The following is a 22,820-nucleotide window of genomic DNA, read 5'->3' on the forward strand; positions in this document are numbered from 1 at the left end:
CCTGAGATTTCTTTGGTCTTATTGAGGTGGAAGTTAGCATGACAGTACTGCAAATAAGTCGGTTGCAAGTTTTTTAACAGTTAGCGCAGATTTCCCCATAGTGTTTGTCACTTTAGAAAATTGTTCCTAGAAATGGTATCCCAAAAGCTGGCTTTGACAGAGTCCCTTCTGAGTGTTGAAGAGCATGGTACAGAAAAATGTCATCCTCCCTGAGACAAGAGGTACTTTTTGTAATCTGTGATAATATTTTGGAGGTTTACGCGTATTTTCTTATGAACTAAAGGTGGGAAAGTATTGAAATCATATTTTGAGGTAATATCTCAAGACAGATACTTTTCTACCACTGAAAAAAAGCAGTATTAAGTACAATGGTTTTGTAGTTGAGAGAATATTGCATTAAAGTAGGGAAAAAGTTAAGTAATGCTTTTCATACATTGCACTTGTCTCAAGAAGATATGCAGATGTATTAAGTACCAAAAGCTTTGATCCTCCTGATTCTTAGATTTCTGCAGACTGCCAGCTCCCTGCAGAGGATAGAGTGAATAGGGCATTCATCACCACACTGCACAGGTGCAAGAAATTCCAAAATTAAGATTAAGATTTGCAGAGATATTTTAGTGGAAGCAATTTTTCCGGAGGTTAATCTGAGCTGGAAACTAGAATCCAACTCCTCCTCTTGTCTCTCCTACCAAACTTTGCGAATTTTGCATTTAGGCCTACCATTACCACAAACTTCGGGGAAGTTAAAGTAAATTAGTATTAATTTTATCTGTCTAGATACTAACTCTGCTGGTTTCTCTGCTGTCTTGTTGAATACTTAAACATATAAAATTGAAATGTAAAATAATTATCAAGGATTGCTTGAAAAATTATTATTTAAAGATGTGCTTCATAATCAATTTTGACCCACATCTTGCAGTTTCAACTGTAGAAGAAGCAAGAATGTTTCCAGCTGGCCTCACTTATCTCCACATTCATTTTTATAGTTGATACACTATCTGTATGTGTTTTATCTGACAGTAAGTAAAAAAAGCGCAACAATAGATGACTCTTGGTTAAGACACTTTTTCAGCAATAATAAGTCAAAAGACATTGAATCAATGGATTTCTGCATCTATTATAGCTAATTTTGGTTTCATTAAAAGTGGTAAAAGCCAATCCTATTAGTGCATCTTGAGATATTCAGTAGCATTTCACAGGGTTTGAACCTTTTATGAACTACAGCTTTTTGTTACTGCCAAACATTTAATCAGAGGAATACAAAGTAGAATATACATAGTATCTCAACACAGATTTTAAAATGCAGTTTCAGAAAGCCCTTATATTCATGGAGACATATACTAGCTCTCAATGTGACTAAAAGAAGCAACACCATTTCCTAGAGCCCAGACAGTGCATCAATTTAAAGTTATTGCATGTAATTCTACAGAGGAAAAACATTTAAATTATTTAACACATTGTATTTTTCCACCTGGGAGAAACAAAACCAAAAAACAAACCTGAGCTAACTAGATCAAAATAATCTAGTATTTTTTTGGTTAAAAAAAGATGAAAAGGCTTCCTCCTCAGTTTGCTCCTCAGCTTAAAAAGGGGTGTAAATTTTGGGCAGATTCTACCCTGGTCAAGATTTGCTACTGATCAACAAATGCGTGCCTGCCAACTCCAGAGACTCGTTACCATGCCATAGTGGTGTGTTACAGATCACCCTGATTCTCAGTTATGCACATGAAGATGTTTTTCTTCTGGATAATGTTTACATTTTCAGTGACGTTGTCAGAATTTAGGCAGATCCAATGGCCACTCACTAATGAGTGAAGGGATGTAGTGACCATGGCATAAGATGGTTTGTGTAACTTCAGCATGGAATCTATTTGGTATGAATCTGATATATTCTGTTTGTATGAAACTTGTATTGACTGTGGCATTTTATATTTGAGGGAACTTGTGTAACAATATATAGTGTAAATATATTCAATAATTGTGGGATGGTACAATAAAGTCAAGACAACATATGGAGCTTGTGTTTATGTAGCACATACTAGTCACCAAGTGTTCACAAGCAAAACCCAGTACTAGGCTGATAAGAAGATTGCAGTTTGATGGTGTATGAACTACTGAAAAAATAATAGCGGCATTAGGAGGATCTGTAACTTTATGGGATGTTTATGTGAGTAAGAGCCAGACTTGCAGAACCAAAGATTAAGATGCAGCTGGACTTTACAGATCACACAGATGGATCTGCAATTTCACATTCACTCCAGTGATTCTGCTTGCCTGCTGTTTGAAGCATGGATCCCTGCCATTTTAGTTTGGCATCCTGAAGAGCTGAATGAACAATCAGTGGGTGCTTGGCATACATATGTTTCTACCACTTATCTCTGTTCATGTCCTCTTTCCCATTATACATTTAGACCATTAGTATAATAGTTTGTAGGGTTTGCATTAAGAGGGGAACATACAACAGAGCACCAAAGTAAATTGTCATTAGAGCCAGATCACTTACAGAGTTGAAGAATATAGCCCATAAAATTTTGAATAGCCCAACAGTATGTTGAATAAGCTACCATCTCTGAATATTCTAGTGCATTAAACACTGTGTTTCATATATGCCTTATTTAACTGTTTTGACACAAGAAACTGGAACTTCCCAGTAGGATATATTAATGAAAAATGCATTAGAGCTAATTGGGAAGTGTTCAATCTTCTCAACCTCAAGAGATTAATACTTTATGAGAAGGCTGACGCCCTACATAGTTTTCTCATGGGTCCTCTGTAGCGTTCCAAAGGAGCAAGACAAGATTTTAAACATTTACTCTTTTCCTTAACTTTTCCTGCATCATGAAACCGATTTCTTTTCCCTATTTTTATTCAATATTTCTTAGCATTTAGAATTAGGATAAAAGCAAAGGATAATATATTTTAACTGAGAAAATCTACTTTAAAAGTCTTAAGAATACTCCGAATATACTATTGTAGAAAATATAATTATTCTTAAAGCTACTAGTATCTTTTAATTTCTTTTTGCCAGGTGTATTTTAAGCATATGTTATCTGTTTATAGAAGATTTAATGGCTTTGTGCAATAAGGAATAGGAATTCTCATGTTTAACAGTTCATAATTAATTCACTAAACTCACATATGTCTATTTGGGAATTGTTTATATACAATTGATAAAATACCTACATTTATAGGAATGATTTGGGAACAGTCTGTCACATAATTTTGACTTGCCAGATATTCACAGATTGTTAATGATGTAGATTACTAGATCAGAATTTGAAATGTGTGCTTCGTATTAGTCATTGTTATATTAGATCACACTAGTGATTCATTTAATGATGTATCCTGAAAAAAATTAAATATCAAATTCAGTAAAGAATGAATCTTTCCACTTAATACACAATTCAGAAATTCTTATGCTAAATTTTGGGGTTTTACAAGTTTTATACTATTAAAACTAAACAAATTTGAATAGTTATAGGAATTAATTGTGGACATATTGTTGGGGAAAAAAGCGAATATTGAGTTTTGGTATCCCATAAATTTTCTTCTATTTCTCCTTGACTAATGACTGTTTTACTTTTAAAAATGCTGCAGGTGCCACTTCCTATTTTTGTTCCTATTGTGTATTTGAATCTAAATAAGCTGAAATTAACGGTCACCCCATCTTCTGCTCAGATTGCAGGCATCTACAATTCACCATTCAGAAAATCCCCAGACCCAATGGAACTGCTGCTAAGAAATTCAAAGCCACTGAGCCACAGAAAGAAGCAAGTGAAAAGTCCCTTTGCCTATGAGCTCTATGACTGGCCAACTTGTAAAAAGCCCCCAGCTTTCGTCGCAGCACTGCCTCTGCCACCTATTGGCAGACAGAAACCTCAGGTAACATTTTTCAGTGTCTCTGAGGCAGCTTTTTTTCACATCTTTTATCACAGATTATCTCAAGTTAAATAATCAGGTCCAAAAATCCCTTTTGTGGATTTTTTTTGTTAGTTAGTTTTTGAGTTTGGTTTTTTTTTGTCATATAGGTCTAGTGCTTTCATGTAGGATATAAAGTCTTTGACAGAGATTTGACTTAAAGAGAAAGAAATCTAGGTGATATTTAAAAACAGGGAAATATGATTCTTTAGATGTTGCTTTTTTCCTTTGGAGAAAAAAGTGTAATTCCCGATATTTCAAAGGTATGACCTCATATAATTGAGTATAAATATTATGATTCATTAGAAATCATAATTTCCAATTTTAAATCATTAAGAAATAGGAGAAACGAAAGGTTATAGGACAAATTACCCAGTTGCAATAAATTTTTCCTCAATTTGCAATTGCTTTCCATAAGAAGACTAAGAGAGGTGCTCTCAGTTCAAAATAGTTCCTGCTCTTTTTGTCCACTAAGTGTGTGTCAGCTTTAATTACAAAAATTTCTACATTTTGTTCTCCATCACAGCCAAGTTGCCCAGCTCGCATTCCATGGTCTCAATATTAATTTTAGTTGATGTCAGCATGTGTTGCAGATAGCTCTTTCTTCCTGTTCTATAAAGTAATGGATGTCTCTGAGATAGTGCATCAAAGGGAATGTCTCACAAGTTGACAAAACAGCTTTTGTCACCTTATTATCAAAATCTGCTGGGAATGTGCCCAATATACACAGCAGACAAACTTTTGAAACCTTTATGCTCCTCAGGCAAGTAGTGACAAGACAAAAGGAGCATAGCCTCAAACTGCACCAGGGGAGGTTCAGGTGGGACATCAGGAAGAATTTTTTCACTGAAAGGGTAGTCAGGCATTGGAATGGGCTACTTAAAGAGGTGATGGAGTCACCCATCCCTGAAAGTGCTCAAGAAATGAGTGGATGTGGCACTTAGTGTTATGATTTAGTTGACAAGGTGGTGTTCAGCCAAAGGTTGGACTCAATGATCTTGAAGGTCTTTTCCAATCTTTATGATTCTATGATTCTAAGAAGATGCAGACCTGTGAGAATACCTCTGGAGAAGTATGAGCACAGACATCCACACTGCTTGTAAAGTAAGAATCAACTTAAGAGCAGTTCTCCCCTTTTGTCCTTCCCTCCTTATGTTCTCCCTACTTTGACTGCTTGAGCTTCTTCATAGAATGAACTCATTCAGTCACTTTAGAATTGAGACAAAGTGTGAGCCACTAAGCAGTTTGGGTGATCAGGGAGTTTGGAGTTGAGATAAAAATGACATTATAGCTTTACCTTCTGGGACCAAAGGGGCTGTGACAGTCCTTGAGCAGGACATGACTGAATGCATTGTCTCTCAGGACAGAGGGAAAGATTTTGCCTAGTGGGCATGATACAGGAATCATGCTTTTAGATAACTGGGTAACTCAAGAGTTTTCCATTGTTAAGGTGCTCTTGCAAAACCACTTTACTGTGTACAAAGTTTCTTACAAGCTTCTGCACAGATTTGGAATATTTTACAGACCTTTCTAAGTTCAGACTCACGCACAGCAGTCTTGCACAGATAGCCTTTTAGAACAAACCAGAAGAGTTCTGTTTATTTTCTGCACCTCAAAGAGGGAATTTACTATATAATACTTTAATCCTTTCAGCACCCTGGGATGTACACTGTGGGGTAAATTTTCAAAGCACAGCGCGTGGATTTAGCTGCGCGACTCTTATTGATGTTAATGGGAGTCACACGGCTAAATCCCTGCACAACACTTTGACAATTTAGGGTTGTATGTCTAAGAAAAGGACACTGGTTTGAGCTGATGAAACAGCTGGAAACGAAAACGCATCAGAACACACCATCCTGAAAGTTGTCTGGTGTGACAATAGGAAATTTAATTACTAGATATACTTGTGTCCTAGTTCTCTGTGGTAACACTTTTTGGCACCAAGCTTCTTTTTCTAATATCAATCTGGCTCACTCTGAGTCACAAGTTACTTTCTTTCAGGTATCTAAAATTTTTATTGCTCATATGTTTTGATATTTTTTATGAGGATGTCAATTATATGTGTTTAAAAAACCCAAACTATCTTTCAGTTTTCTCTTAGGGAAATGGGTATGTAGCATTTTATAGGTAAGCTTTGTGTGTGTAAGATAGTGTATTTAAAAGAAATGTTTTAATGATGCTTATACCTTGGTTAGATCTATCATTTTTATTACTGAGTTCACTAGAATTACAGTTTCATAAAAACACTGATAATGCTAAAATTAGTCATATATTCATTAAAAAGCATTAATAACAAAAAGCACAGTACCATTTTTAGGAGATTTTCTGCATGCTATTAGGTGTTCTGCAGTGGAGAACAATGAAGAATGCATAATTTCATGAAGATCATATTTTTTATCATGAGTTCCTGATTTTATGATAAAGTAGTAAGAATGCTGATCTGCTAACCTTTATTTGGCAGACCAATTGCTATCAAGAAGATTTATGCTACTCAGCACAAATTCCAAATAGAGCTGTGTGAGTTGCTTTCAGGGTGAAAACTGTTGGTTGCCTCCTTTCCTACCATGATCTCCCCAGGAAGATTTCTGTTTTGAAGCAAGATGCCTGAAATGCTTGCAAGCATTGTCAATTTGAAAATGTTTTTAAGCACCGTTCTACTGCAGCTTCCACAAATCCTAAAGTTAAACTTGTAAAATGAAAATAGGTAAATGGATTTTTTAGAGATCTTGTCATTTAAGATACATTCCTTAGGTGCCTATTGCTAGGTAAGTTTCTTCAAATAGATGAATCAGAGAAATGGATAATTGTGCAGGGAATATTTAGAATTATGTCAGTATTCTAATATATGTATACCCTGCTTTCATTAGTGATGACACAGCTTTGTTTGAGGGACCTTTTCTTAATTACAATCTTTCCCCCCTCCTTCCATTAGTAGTTGTAGTTTTACTTGGACTATGGACTGATGTTTGGTTTTGGTCATCTAACCCCTAATTAGGTCTTAGAAATTAAAGATGGAGAAAAGCTCTTGCTTGGATGTCTGATTTGGCCCTTATCCTGGTGGAATATGAGTAAATATTTTGCAGTGAAGAAAAGATGCAATATTCTGAAAGACTACATTTAGAAGCAAACATATTTATCTTGATATTGTTTGATAATAGTACTTTTCTTTCTTCTTTCCTCCATAAACCATCTTAATGCAAACATCTTGCAATAAAGAGCATTCCTTTTTAATAATAAATTTTAGACTTTTTTATAACTTGATCATCAGATTATGTATTACTAGGTAATGCTACTACTAGGTTTAGTGACCTGTTCTCGTATTGACTGTTCTCACAGGAGGTAACATTTTCATTCTGTTTTTAAAGACTTATTGTTTTCTTTTTAGATGAATGTATTTTTTCACCCAGATTTAGAAAGCAAAAACAAGAGGATATCTGCCAGAAGTGTAAATATTATGTTTATTTTCTTACTGGGACCATTTAAAAGATCTCAAAATCTTGGTGCTGTGCCTTTAAAAAGTAAAGTTCCAATAAAAATCCATTAACTAGTTTCAAATATAGCAATCCTCCTGTCCAACTGTGAAAAGTACTAGATGATACTTATTTGCCATTTGTGTTATTTACGGTCCATGACTTTTATGGTAACTGGTTCCTATTATTGGTTTCTATTAATGTAAAACATAAGTGAACATAAATGAGGCGTGAATCATTTCTTTTTATTAGCCCCACAGTCTTCACTCAGTGCTTGCAGTAACTCCAGCTGTGACTTGTTAGTGATAACCTATTTAAAGAAGGATATCTTTAAGAATAAAGGCTGTGATTAGGATTCTTTGTCTGTTCATAGTTTCAGAAGGTTTCACTAGTTCATTGCAAGATCAAGACTGATGAAAATAAAAATTAATTAGTAATACTTCTAAATCCAGGGTTGCCACTAAACTGTCCTGAGTGTAACGTGGCACTAATTATACTTCAGGTAAGTTCTTACAGGTTAATACATAAAAGCAAGATATATAGGATATGTCACTTCAGCAGCTCAGGAGAGGACTTCCTGCTGCTATTTATCCATGTTGTTAAATGGCAGGTGCTGATATAATCAGTTATTAAACAATACACTCTGGAAAAAGACATATATGTGTATTTTTTAAGAATAATGAAATTAATTTGGGATTGGACTTTTCAAAAATGGACTATAGACCTGTATTATTGAAGTCATTAGTTTGAATTGTATTAGAAGAATTATATCTTAAGTCATGTATTAAGTTCCCTTACAGGTAGCTTTATAGTTAAATTGAAAAGAGTATGTTCTTTAAGGTCAAATATTATTTGTCCTGTAGAAAGAAAAAGACTTATGCTATCTGCTTAAGCAGAATCTAGATACAGCTAATACTTGTGTATCAGATTTTATTTCACTGATATTTTTTCCTAAGAAAAAACTAAGTTTTCCTAATCAATTCTAACAACATATTTTTTAAAAATAGTAATTGTTTATTAGTAGTTAAATAAATTTGTAATGCACATTTCTCATTCTCTCTTTGGAGCTTCAGAGTACGTTATCAACCTTTGTGTTATGTGTAAGTCTCTATCAAAATGAACTGCTTTAATTATTTTAGAAGAAAAGTCTCACTACACTTCCCAGACATTCAGTGTCCTCTTTCAATCAGTGATGTGCCATGAATAAAAGACAGAAAGAAAAGAACTGTAAGCCCACAATAAAACACTTACATTATCCTACACCTTTCAGGGGCCTTTCCGTGATACTGCTGAAGTATTGTGGCAGCGCTACAAGCCTTTAGAACCAACCTTGCGAGTGGCAGAATCAATCAATTCACCACTGGAGAAGGCCAGAGAGGGAATAAAAAGGGAGGAATGGAGAAATCCTATACATGACAATGAGTAAGTTCTTTGTTTTTTTCTTATATTGTTATGAGAATGTTTTCTTTATTCCATTGCTTTCAGAAACCTTTCATACCTGACAAAATGAAATGTCAAACCTGACAGCTTACTAGCAAACATTCTATGTACATACTTCTAAATTCTGTGTCCTTAGATTATAAACTACTCAGGGCAGAGACCCTATCTTGTAATTGTGTGACATGTGCCATCCATATCTATGAATCTATAGAAGAACTTGTGTAGTAATATGTGATGCAACAGATTCATTTAATGGGAAATAAGAAAACAAATGCAAATTCTGTTTTGCCACATGCACCTTGCCAAGGAAAAGATACTGTTTCGGTCTCCGTATTCAGGAAGCTTAGTGGTTATGGGAGGCAAAAATGGTGTTGCATGCCAATGAGACTTGTTTTCTCTCCCAGTAGAGTACCCCAGCTCACTTGGAAGGGGAGGGAACATATGTCGCACATGTTAGGACATGATACAAAAACTGTAATCATCTTTGAAGCAGTTTGATTTCCTAAGCCATAGCATCTGTAATAGTGTCAGACAGGCCAGTTCTTTTCCATAAAAATCCCAAATACAGACATAATCCATCCCAAATGATTAAGGCTTCTATCCCAAAAGACTTAAGGCTATTGCCAAAATATTCCCAGTTTTCTTTTATGGTGATGGAACTCTTTTGTCCAATCATAATAAAAGCCTGCTAAATCATCTTCTCTGGCTTTGTAGTCAATAAATTACGTTTTGTGAACTTTTCCCTTGAATTCACTGCTCTTGGCAATCCTTTGGCCCTTTATTACCAAAATTCAGGATAGAAAGGAACCACTTTTCCTCGTGAGCAGCCTGTGATCCACTGATTCACTGGCACAAGATGCTTTGCTATCTTTGATCTGTTTCATGCTTTTTTGTCAGCTCCATATTGCTAAGTGTCATCTTCAGGACTGGAACTTAACAATACCAGAAACAATTTGCATTTACATGGTTTACCTTCTATGTTTTTATTAGAGCATGATTTTCCCCAATTTAATATTATTAGTGTATTTGAATGAAAATTCTACTCAAAAGTAGTTTTGAAAGAAAAAAAATCTCTTGTTTTGGCTACTTTTTCACTTTCAGGCAATGTTTTTTGCTTATGGTGTTTTGGTTTTCTTTTTAAAAATATTTGGTGTCAAAACCTAGCTATAAAACTTTTTATTTCTTTCATACCAAAACATAACTGAGTTCACTTACAAGTAAAAGTGTACTTCCTTTTTCTATTCCTCTCTGTATTCGTTCATTCTTTTCACTTGGGTGAGGAGGAAGCAATTTAACTTTCACATCTCAGCTTAAATCAGTTCTTTTTTTTTTTTATTTATTTTTATATCTAGCTCCTGCCAGTGAAATTTAAAAGAATGCAAACTACTAGGTAGTAATTAATATTCTCCTTTGAAGTGGGTTTTATTCACTGAATAAGTTTTGACTTATGCATTCCAAGGGAGGATGGATGATGTCCTCCATTTATAGGCATGACTATATTGCTCAGTCTCTATTTGATGAACTTTACCCCAGACATCACTGTGTCAACAGTTTCAGAAGGTCAGATCTTTTAATAAATACTTCACTGACCCTTCAGTAAGTGAATTGTGAAGCTTTGGTCTTGTACAGTCTAAATTTGGAGCCTCCAACTTTGACAGATTTTACATGATATGCGATCTTTATCTACCTTTTGGGTAAGGAAGCATTTAATGCCATCCTTAATGCACAGAAGCAATGTCCTAACAATCAATGATTCTCAGCTTCATGCACACTAAATGCATAGTGTATTATACATTTTCAGGCTGTGATCATTCCGTTTGTGCTTCATATTCAACCAACCATGCAAGGGTCACATCTGTAACCTTGAAAAGGTGATGACAGAGTTGCAGGTCATCATCAGGACTAATGCTCACTAGTAATGCTGCAGCTGCTGTGTGGGATGTTGGTCTCCAGGGAGGAGTCAGCAAAGGGTTACTCAGATTCTTCAGTATTTTTTTCTCAGCACTGTCTATTATGAATTGACAAATTTCTGTCTTCTTCTATGTAATTGTGTACTTTGGGACTTTATTTCTTCCTAGTAGTGCTTCCTATGCTGATTATTCTTCTATTTTAGAAAATAAGGAGAGAATGAGCAGCAAAAGTACATGGCATTTGTTGAGAAAGCTTTTGTTTGCATGAAATGTCAAACTAAATCCTTGATACATATATTTCCAGAGTGAATATTGTCAGAATGCTTGTTGATATGTATCTGTGATTTCAAAAACATTCAGAATTCCCACACACCTCTGATTATCGGGGTTCTTTAAAGTGGTTTTTATAGGATGGTAGGATGAGTGTCTCAAGCTCCAAGAAACTTTGTCCTTCTGATAAAATGCAGAAAAATTTGGAAAAGCTGTGAGAGTTTGAGGCAGGCAGAAGCAGAACAAACAAAACCAAGAGAGAATGCTGTGCTTACATAAAGCAACTGCTGGAATTTCCTATTCTGTAATGAAAGAGCAACGGGGTAATCTAGCCTAATAAGAATGATTCCTTTTTCTCGTGTAATTGAAGCTGCTACTGCCTTATTGTGCTATTTTTCATACAAATGAAGTGATTTCCCCCTCCACTTGGATAGGAATGACAATTGTACTCCTTTGGGATGGCCACTTAATAAACTAGTGTCTAGTTTGAGACACCAACTGCTGGATCCAGCAGATTTAGATCACTAAGCATGAAAAGTTCTTTACTCAGTTGCATGCAGCTGCATGCTGGCCTAATTTTCCAGAGAACAAAAAAGTAAATTATTTTCATTAACTTTGCTGAAATCTGTCTCATGCAATATGCCTCATCCTTCAAAGTATACTATTAAACATTTTTATGAAGTCAACAAACATCAGAATGAGATGCAGTGTGGTGATAGCGATAGTGTAAGGCCTAGGTTTCCTGATTTATTGTAGTCCTCTGGTGTGACATGAACCATGTCATCTCAGCTTCTGGCTATAGCCGTGCTCAGTGCTGTACTGGAGATGCAGAACCTGGTCCTGAGCACTGGTTCACTCGTGTGCAGCAGAGTGCAATGTTTGCACACCCTCCCTCTCACATGCTGGGTGAATGTTGCATCACCAAGCTCCTCATGGGCTTATTCTCAGCAAGACTGTGCTTCCCTTTAGAAGGAGCTTAGATGCCTCTGTGCTACTCAGTGCTGTGCATGGAAGGTATTTACAGGGAAATTAGTGACCTAAATAAGCTCTGTACTTGGAGAGTGACAGTGTTATGAGCTGCCTGGTATTAATGGTAAGAAAATTCAAAAAGCGAGTGACTTTAAAATTTAAGAATTTTAAAATTAATTTTTAAAATTAATTTTTTTATTTCTAGAGTTATAAAATCTTTTACTGTATTTCTGACTTAGCTGCAGTGAAAATGGCTACTACATTTTATGTCATACAAATACAACACATCTGAAAACTTTTTTCAAATTATACTTAGTTTTTCATATGCTTTGCAACTTCAGCAATTTGCATATTTTCTGGACTGTTATTGTATTATGATAAACAGGGATTATCATATATTTTCAGATAATGTTTTCTTAACAATTCAACTTCTATTTGTAACTCTTCCATTTATTTTAATTACTAGCACAGTGTGCAACATTTATTAATCAGCAGAGTCTTTTTAAGTTAAAATACTAAATTAGCTAACCCCATTAACACAGAATACTCCAAACAAGCAGTAATAGGAGAGGTAGTTACTGTGCAAATCGTATTATACATGCGGGTGCTCTAGGGCACAGTTAAGCATGATTACCCTCTTTTGATCCAGTATTCCTCTGCTTCTTCCAGCTAATTTCCACTGGAAATTTACAAAGTAGCGCCTTCATTTTTCCATCTTAATTTTTCTAATGAAGTTCTGGTACTTTATAACACTGGGGATGCAGATAATAAGTCTGTGTATAATTAAGAAGTTCCAGAATTTGCTGCAGAAGAGATCTCTTTTACTTCCTAAAAGAACTAGACTATGCTTTTATTTTCCACTTTACATTATCACAGCCAGGGGTTAAATAAAAACAGCCAGAGGATTCTCAGATTTACTGATGTTACAATAAAAATGATTGATAGTTTATCGAAAAAGTATGTATTTACTATATTACCAGAAACAGTATTTGTAGTAATGCACCCAAATAAGTTTCTTGCGGCAAAAAGAGTGCACTAAAGATAATGTGACTAGATATACTAAGTAAAATGTTACTTTTTTTTTTGTATCTAACACTTTGATTTTAATATGCACTCGTTATAAACTAGATAATGGCTGCCTTGCTGCAATTGTTTTGCTGTGGAAAACCATTATGCTTCTTTCTTTGTTCCCTGAATGAAAAGATAGACACTGTTGGATTTGATGAAAAAATTGCTTCAGGTATAATCCAAATTTGAAAGCTTAAAATTAATTTCATATTTTATGAAAGAAAAAAAAAAAAAGATGAAGTATTCTCAGATTCCTGATAGAGAAACATGGTTTGTTTGGAGCTAATTGTTCATGGAGTTCTTTAAAGCAAGATAAAATTGCTTTATTTGAATTAAATCAAGACAACAAGGAATTGAATTGCTATTGTGTAGAAACACTTTAGATAAAAATTTAAAAGCACTGTCACACAGACAGTTAATATTTTGGTAGTATTTTTACTACTAAATTATAAAAATGTACAATACCAACAAATGTAAAAGTTTGAAAAAACTCATAAGCTGTATTCAGGGTTTTATATTTCTTACTGTACCCTGGTAGTGTAACATGTGTGGCAGTCTAGCAGTAGATCTGAAAGTTCTTTCTCAGAAGCCTGGGTATGTTTTGAAGCATTTCTGGAAACAGGATTACGTGCTTGCACTGCTAGACTGCTGGGATTTTGTCTCTTGGGCAGGTTCAGAGAACACGCTGAAGGACCAACTCTGTTCTTCTGCTGCCCTTTAAATGCAGGAAAAAGTTACTGCCTCTGTACTGTGTCCCACTGGTCCGTACCATGTAGCACTGGGACACTGCTGCCCAGAAGTAAAGGATGGACCTGACAAACCCTCCTCCCTGTTTGTGCTGCTGTGCTCTCCTCTCACATTGCTGTAGACTCTGGAAAGCGATACCTGCTGCTGCTTCTGTCATCTCCGTCAATCCAACTGTAAAGCCTTCAGTGTCAAATGGGCCTCTTCCATCTCCTGTCACAATAGTAAGAGAGATTGCAGTAGAAGAGACAGAATAGAGGGAAGAAATGGTAGGTGAGGAATGCAGGGAGAAAAATCACGGAAGGGACATGTAAACATGTTGGGGGGAAAAAGGATTAGAAAGATGAAAGTAATAGTAGAAGGAAGGTGCAGGATAGGATTAGTGAAAGGAGAAATAAAGCAATTTTTGGTTTTGTTAATAACAAATATGGAGGGTGTCTTTGAAATCTAAATACACATGGCTAGCAGCTGTCAGGTCCTCAACTGGCTACTAAGTGAAGGCTTCTAGATCTTTTTACGCTAATTAGGTTCAATGTAGTGTGATCCTGGCAAGAGTGCAGCTGGCCTTCGTTAGCAGTGACACTGCCAGCCTTGGTCCTGGTCCTCCTCCTTCAGGTTGTATATGTGTAATACTGCAATTTGTAGAACCTGAGATAGTTTCCCTTTTTTGGTTCCAACTCTTTCCCCCTGTTTTGAATGTATTCTTTGGCATATATCTCATTTAGGCTGTTGTGGTATTTAAAAATAAAATAATTTTTAATTTTTAAATTTATTTCTCCAGGGAAAGTTCACCTCGCACTGAATCATCAAATTTTGGGAAGGCTTAGCTTATACTGACTATGTTTTATGGCATGATAAAATATCAGTGTAGAATTTAATTTTTCTTTGATCCTGTTACTTCTGTCTCTGTCATGTGTAATGAAAATCTGTAAAAATTTCTGAATTTTCACCTAAATCACAGGGAAAAGCTGAAACTCGAAGGAATAATGAGTGAACTTCTGTAGGAAAGAAAACTATTGAAATCTAAATTTGTGCAGTTGATAATGGTATCATAACACTGTCTGGATTTAATTTTCTTCTTCTTCTTCCATCACTCTCTTGTGTCACACTCAGAGCACATACTGTCATTAATTTTGGGAAAAGCTGTGTCAGGTTTACACACAGAGCAAGAGAACATAATGCCATTATTGAAGTGTTTTGCAGTGCTATTACTCTTTACTATTTTTATTGGTTGTGGGGGTATAATGACTTTTGTATGACTCCCCTTAATTTGGTTACCCTGCTTAACATGAAAAATTGTTTACATTTTTTTAATTAATTATTCACATAGAGTAATGAAAATTCTCACTTACTTTAAACAGACACTGAATTTACAAGCATATGATCCTTTCTTGTAGTTAGAGCATTATTGCTGTAAGGATCTTCCCACCTGACTGACAGCAGAATTATAAACAGAAGAAAAAGCTTCTACTTGTTACCATTACACCCTATGATATTTTTAATGGGGTTTTTTAATGTAAATTTTAATATTTTTTTATTGTTCAGTTTCCTTCCTTTAATTCCTTTAATTTTTTTTTTTTTTTAAACTCAGCCACAGGCATACATTCCAGGCTGTGTGGCACATATTCCAGTTAATGATCTTAGAGGAGATATGCAAAAGAATGCAAAAGGGTGTTTTTGTGCTAAAATAAACGTAGAACATACTGTTACTTTTATCTCAAAGTGCTAATATGTGTACTTTTTTGTTCAGAATCATAGTAGAACATATATTACTCTATTTGTTTGCCAAAAAGACAAAGATTAACTGATCCACAGTAAAATCAAAACCTCTATGTATAATATAATAATTTACTTCTACTTTCTTCAAAATTTTTTACTATTTTGTGTGTAAATTTTACAGACATGGTTTTCATATTAAATTATGAATGCTATGGCTCAACTAAATTCTATGCATATATGGGCAAATCCCTAAACTGCAAGCCTTGTCTTCTGAGCTATCCAATCCCCTGAGAAAGCCAATTTTCTTTCATGTCTGAACAAAAGAAAAATGTACTATTAAAATGCAATTCAGAAGTGATAAAAACTGCAAGTGGAGCAGCCGGCTCACAGCACCTTCAATGTATTCTCTGGGACACTGGGGCCACATTAATTTCTGTGTGTGTGTGATGTCCATCCCATGTGCAAATTAGCATTACAAGTACCGTAATCTGTCTTATGTGAGGGTGTCATTTCCCATGGGTATACACATGCTACTGTAGCTTTGTATTATTTAGAAGTCTGCTAACTCAGTGTTTTCCTTTCACTAACTTTACACAATATTTTTTTGTGGCACTTGATAGAATAAATTGATACAGCTGATAAAATTCTAAATAGTTTCTTTTTATGAACTACAAAGAAAGAAATGTAATTTAAGAAAACAGTCAAACAATTGCTGATGAATCAATTAGTAAAAATGAATAATTTTCTGAATCTGTATCAGCTGAGAGACAAAGAAAGTTATTTTAATCCGCATCTTTATCAAGAACTTGGTTGACTGCCTGACTCTTACAGGGACTCTGGATTCTGAAAAGCTTTCACCTGGGGAAAGGTTCTAATTAACTACACCCATTGTCATGGCAGTTAAAATGATATTTTAACTTCTGAATCATATATTTCTAATTTTACTATATAATATTTTTTCCTGTACTTCTAGAATAAAGAATGCACGTTGTTTTTTGAGAACACCAGCAACGATAGGCTTAATTCACAATGTTTTACTTTATAGTAAAATGTACTTCTTTGCTCTTATGACCCTCTTGCAAACTGAAATAGATGGAACTAAGATGTCTTTGTAGGGTGTCTTGCAGATCCTTTATATGTAAAACATTTTTCACTTTGCTTCATGCAGTTTGCTCTGGAACCTACCCAGAAAACCTGTAGTTGTCTATGACACTTAGAGATATCCATCTGAAAACCTCTTCCAGCAGGTAGCTGGAGCTTCACTGTTCACTGGCACTGTATAAGCAGGGAGTCCATCATCAGTATGACCAAAGATGAAAGAATCCAGCTCCAAATGACTGCTGATTATTTCATAATTATAACTTAAGAGTAAAGTACATGATTTGAGAATTCTTGGCTTTGTGGTCTGCCAATATGTGACAGACAATGTGAAGGTTTCTGCTAAATGAGTGAATTCTGCTAAATTTTAAATTCTAAGTTAGAATTGTTAGATTTTGCTAAATATGGTTTATTTATCTTTGGTTAACAGATATCAAAAGGTGCATTCCTGGTTTAAGGTACTGGGAGGATTCTTTATGCCTCGGTTTATGCTTATACTGCTGGCATGCTTGAAATATTTCTGTCCTGAGGGAATGATCAGGTTAAGGCTGTGCATTGGGAGCCTACATGACTTGCAAAGTGGATGCCAAGTTCTCCAAAAGTGATATCTATCCTTGTGCATGGTGAGTGCCTGCCACTGACAGCTGGCACAGGCGGCACTGCCTGCTAAGGTATGAGGGATCAAGATGCAGATCCCGGCAAACTGAACCCTGATTGTTCTTCACATCACACCAGTTGTTAGTGCAGATAAAAAATAATAATCTAGTAATGAAAGTGAACCAAGTTAGATCTTTGTACAGAAAGTCTTCATTTTATCTTATTGAAACTCTATATCTCTTTGCTCCCAATTGAACTTGAAAGAAGCCACAGGAGAAATTGCAGTAATCCTCTCACAATACCAAGGGGAAACATTAAGAAGGGAGTGAAAAATAGCAGGAATGTGTCTCCATGTCACCTCTTACAGTGTTGTTATCCATTATTTACATCCATCCTGTGGCATCTAGAGAAGAGCATAACTGATTTTTAAAATATTCTTGTATTTCAGATTCCTGCCATTTTCTTCATATCATAAAAATGAGGATGAGAAGTATGAGCCATCACTTTGTAAGTCAGGCAAATATGTCCAAGAAGCTTATGGAACCAAACATTTCAGAGAAGTATATCCTAAGAAGTGGATAGCAGACAAGGTAAATCACTGCAAAAAATCAAAGAATTATTTACTTTTTTAGATGGCTGTTTTATTAGAGCTAAGTGAATTTGAGTCTGATCCAGAGATCACAGAATCCAATGGATTCTTTCTAGCATGTTTTAACATCACATAGAGCTGATGTGATGGGATGTCAGATTTCCTTGACTTTCTGGTAAGTTCAGTTTGAGGAAATCTAACACATGTTCTGCCTACAAGATCAAGACTTAAGAGCCTGATTAAGTACAGCTTCAGTTATGTACATTTTGCTAAATTTTGTTCTATTTGTATTACCTTTTATGATTTAAGAGAGATTGTGTATTTACTCTTGGACATTAAGATAAAGCTTCAGGAAATTATGGAAAAACCAGACTAAAATAACAAAGTATTTCGCTGCTTACAGTCTTTGAAAAAATCTTGAAACTGGTGAATAGCTGTTTTTCTTTTAAGATCATCTCATTAATTTGCCTGCTTTGTCAGGAGCATCTCATATATTTCTGGTTTTGTAGTGCTGCAAGAGATAATTTTTCTCAGAACATGTTCTAACGTGACTTTGTGTAGTGTTTTGCACTGTGCCTATTTGCATTAGGTATCATAATCACATTAAAATTTCCAAGTACAAGAAAGGTAATGGACTTTGTGGCTCGGTGCTGCACTCTCTGCCAAGATAGTTAAGGGAACTGCAGCATCTTTTGTAGGAGGAGAGGCTGAGACAGCTGGAACTCTTCAGTCTGGAAAGAGAAGGCTCAGGGGAAATCTTTTTAAAATGTATAAACACCTGATAGGAGGGAAAGAAGAAGAGGGAGCCCAGCTTCTTTCAGACTAAGTAGTGTCCAGTGACAGGACAAGAGGCAATGGACACAAGTGAAGTGCATGAAATTCCAGCTGAACACAAGAAAACACTATTTAAATTTTATTTTTCTGTGAGGGTGACAGAGCACTGGCACAGGTTGCCCAAAGAGGTTGCAGAATCTCTGTTCTTGGACATATGCACAGTCCTAGGCAATCTGCTCTAGCTGACTAGGGGAGCTGTAGGAGGATGATCTCAAAAGGTCTCTTCCATTCTCTACAATTCTGGTATTTTGTGAGATACGATTACGTATTTCGTGGAAGTAGCTTAGCCCTAGCAAATTCCAAGGAATCTTATTTTGAGAAGGAATATTTTTTTATAAGGAATTATTCCTCTAAATTTGAAGCTTTAAAAATGAGCTCAGAGTAAAATTTTGGTATTTTAACGTACATTAATTATATCTCATGGCATATAAAACATAGAGGTCAACATTCAAACAAAAAGATCTGAATTTGTCTTTCAAAAGCAATGAGTGGAAGATATGACTGGCTGAAGTCCTACAGCATAAGTGTGATATATAAAAAGGACCTAAATGTCTTATTGCTGGTACTCCTCTTGTCCTGTAAAGACTTCCTTTTCCAGTCCTTAGCATCTTGATCAGGCTCAGATGACGATATAAAAAAAAGTAAAGATATTTATACTGTGTATCATGTGACACATATATAAATTATGGGTTTCTTTAAAAGAACTAAACTCACTTTACTTGTGATCTTGGATAGATATCAACCTAAATCTCTGGAGGTGAATAGCTGTATACATTAACCCAACATGACATACAGCCTTCCAACCCCAATTCTAAATCAATATGAAGCTTCCATTAGGAGCAGCTTACCCAAACAGAGAGATAAGAGGAGAAAAGAGCTATTTATGACCTACCTGCTGCTTTAATGGCTCATTATTATCTGGGAAAAAACTAAAAAGAACACCGAAACTTCCATGTCCTCACTGCAATTTAATGGAAAAAGACCTATAGGCAGGTGTGAGGTCATACTTTCATAACTGTTAAATTTGATAGAACTCTGTTTTCTTATTTCTAAACTATATGAAAACTTTTAATATATCATTGGTATAAACAAAATTATCCTGTTCTAATGAATCACAAGGCTAAAGGGCATGTAACAAAATATTAGAAAAAAATAGATTTTTACTTAAAGCACTTTGCTTAACACAAAGGAGGGTTCCATTTGCTGGAACTTTCCTTTGAGTTTCCCATGAGGTGATGTTTTGTACATCCAACTTCTGTTACAGCATGTGTAGCTGATAACCCTGCCATGATCTATATTCAGCTTCTGACACTCTTGTGCTAGACAAGGTTCCCTTATTATTGCTGTCAAAACTATGTAAGTTCTTCCAAGGAGTCAGTTCAGTGGTAGAAGATCAGTGACCCCTCTGAGCTGTTGAGGTATTATTTGGTGTTAGCTGATATTAGGTGGCTTTTTAAAAAATTTCATGTGAAAAGGCCCAGTGTATGTTCATGAGCATGCCCTAGCTGTATTTTCCTGAGGTTTTCATGTGTTTAAGTATGCATTTTAATTCAAGTCACAAAAAGATTAGTATGTAAATTAAATAATTACTTTAGAAGCAAAATGAACAACATTGAAAAATATTGCCTTGTTATATTTTCTTTGGAAAAGGAAAGAGTATTAGCACAGACTTCCTCTAAACATACTAATTACCATATTTATGTGAAGAAAAGTTAATAGTTCTTTTTTTTATCCAGTTATAATCTGAAAATTTTTATCTCATTTTGTTTACATTTCAAAGAAGTTTGATTTGAGGGAAAAACTGTTCTATTCTAATTGTTCATTCCAAATAAACAAGAAATAAAAATACCTCTAATGAAACTGAATCTAGTTAGTTTACTCAGTAAATCACTATAAAAAATGAAATTGCTTACATATTTTAAGTTTTACATTGTATGTCTAAATACATTGAAATGCCTTTGATAGAATTTATGTGAGATGTTTCAATATAAAAAATTTACCAGTCATGAATTTAAACTACAATGATATGTTCCAATGTAGCTGAACAGTCAAGGGATGAAATACACTAACTATAATCTTCCAGTTGTCAAAACACTCACATATGTTCATATTTACTGAAGCAGAAATGGTAGCTTACAGTCTTTAATCAGTATTGGAATTAGTTTGCATATGCATTTTAGAAAACTGACTTTAATGACAGCATTTAATGCTTTTTATTTATAAAGTTCAGGAAGTGATATTTTAAGGTGTTCCATTCTGATAGATTCTTCCCTCTGATGCCTTATTATAGGTGAATTACAGTACAACTGAATCACTGTTTCATTATTTGCACAGGCATTTTGGCCCTAAACAGTATTTTATTATCTACAAAGCATAAAAATACCCAGGACTGCAAAGAATTAATTTAGAGAACCTAAGCATATTGCACAGAACATAAAGTTGACCTTTACCGTCTACAGCTCTTGGAATGGAGTGGGATGTGGAACACATCATAGATTTAATGTGGCACAACGCTGTCTGCAGAAACTTGGGTGGGACTGTGACTGCCTGCCCATTGCACCCGATGATTGAATCTGCTGTCACCAGCATCCTGATAATAATGAACATTCAGCTTAACGACCGTGATTATGATTATCATAATTGATGTGCAAGTGCAGTGTGTGGGGATCATTACAGCTGAACTGTACAGCAGAGAAACATGCCTTAGTTATGGATAATTTTACCTTTATGCATTGATTGGGATAAAATATGCCTTTCAAATTCAACAGGCCAACTTGATAAAATTTTAAGATTTCTACATGTATGAGTTGATGTTTATGAGCTTCCTTCAAAACAGCCTCCTTGCTGTTTGTTTTGAATTGTTTCATTCCATTAATAACAGGAAATAGTTAAATAATTAGACCTTGTTGAGTGGAAATCACTTAGAGAGTACTGACAGTGTTAATCAAATATCAGCTTCGATATTTCTGATTGTCATGGTCTTGCCTAGGCTAGGAAAAATAGCCCTTGTAATTCATCACCAACACAATTCTACTTTTGGTGGAGCAGTCGAAATAGGGCTGTGGTCAACACTACTGACATTTTCACACTGCACTATGTAGAGCAGGCAATAGTTGTTCCATATATAAATTATATCACTACCATCTTTGTCACCAGAGGTAGAGAATTACAGGCTCAAATTCAGCCAATGTAGATAAAGGTGCAATTAACAGCTTCAGTCAATTTTGTTGAACAGTGATTACGTTCAATTGCCTTTACATGAAGTTGCAGAAGTATTTAATTAAATTATGACATATATAGCAGATAAACACAAGAATGTGTATATATTTTAAGCCATAGTTTATATAAAGAATATTACAACATAAAGTAATGAAAAGTATAGAGTTTCCTTGGTTTACACTAGGTGTAAATTTGGCTCTTTGTCCAAGAACTGACAGATTTGCAGTCTGGGATAATAGAGAAAACAGGCGATAGAAAAAAAAATCCTTGTGGGTGGGGAAAGTGACTTCTTCTGTTTGAAAATTAGTTTGATCTCTTTGAGGAGCACAATATACAACAGCCATGTGTCTAGTGGATGATGTCATTGGACGATGTCATTGTGTGAGGGAATTTTTAATACATTGTTCATACTTTTCCATCCCTGACTGTATCGAAATTTATTTAAATTTCACCATAACTCAATTTTTTCTAACCCTCCAGTGATTGGACTTGAGAATAGGAATAATGTATGTGCGAAGTTTTAAATTCTTTCTTGTTCAGACTGTGCTTGTTTTCGTTTTAATTAGGAAAAAAAGATTATCCAAGAACATTTTCTAAGTCAGTGTGATATTGGCTAATGAATGTGCATCTGTATTATCAGCTTTATTACCTTTTAAAGGCTATATTTACTAGTATGCTTTGTGGCAGAACTAAGTTACTGACATACAATAGAAGAGCTAGCACGTGTTTTGAATATCAGATTCTTAGCTCCCCAGTCCAACCTCAGTATGTTTTCGTAGGCAATGCAGAGCTTACATAATGTGGCAGCCAGAAGGGAATTATTAGATGAGCTGTAAGAGTTTGCTTGTTACAGTACCGGTTTCCTCATGAGCCATGTCATGGATAATAAGGATTGTTGCCAAGTGTGTTGCACTCCAGCAATCCCCGGCCAATGACATGGCTCCTGTATGGTTATTACTGCTGGCATGACTTGAT

General features: G+C 35.2%; 1 protein-coding gene across 3 annotated transcripts in view; it reads left to right on the forward strand.

The window, feature by feature from the left end:
* The window catches only part of SPATA17 (spermatogenesis associated 17), a 133,658-nt gene that overhangs the window by 52,677 nt on the left and 58,161 nt on the right, over positions 1–22,820 (forward strand). For 2 of the 3 annotated variants that reach the window (XM_027897309.1, XM_027897310.1), the window contains 3 exons: positions 3,679–3,882; positions 8,659–8,810; positions 17,652–17,793. In XM_027897309.1, the coding sequence (XP_027753110.1) occupies positions 3,679–3,882; positions 8,659–8,810; positions 17,652–17,793 (498 nt within the window). Of the gene's footprint in view, positions 1–3,678; positions 3,883–8,658; positions 8,811–17,651; positions 17,794–20,960; positions 20,991–22,820 lie in introns of those variants that run through there. The other variant, XM_027897311.1, reaches the window with a different exon arrangement.

This window comes from Empidonax traillii, unplaced genomic scaffold, assembly GCF_003031625.1.
Source record: "Empidonax traillii isolate 1590-97213 ecotype Southwest subspecies unplaced genomic scaffold, ASM303162v1 scaffold535:size1322822, whole genome shotgun sequence".
Lineage (NCBI taxonomy): Eukaryota > Metazoa > Chordata > Aves > Passeriformes > Tyrannidae > Empidonax > Empidonax traillii.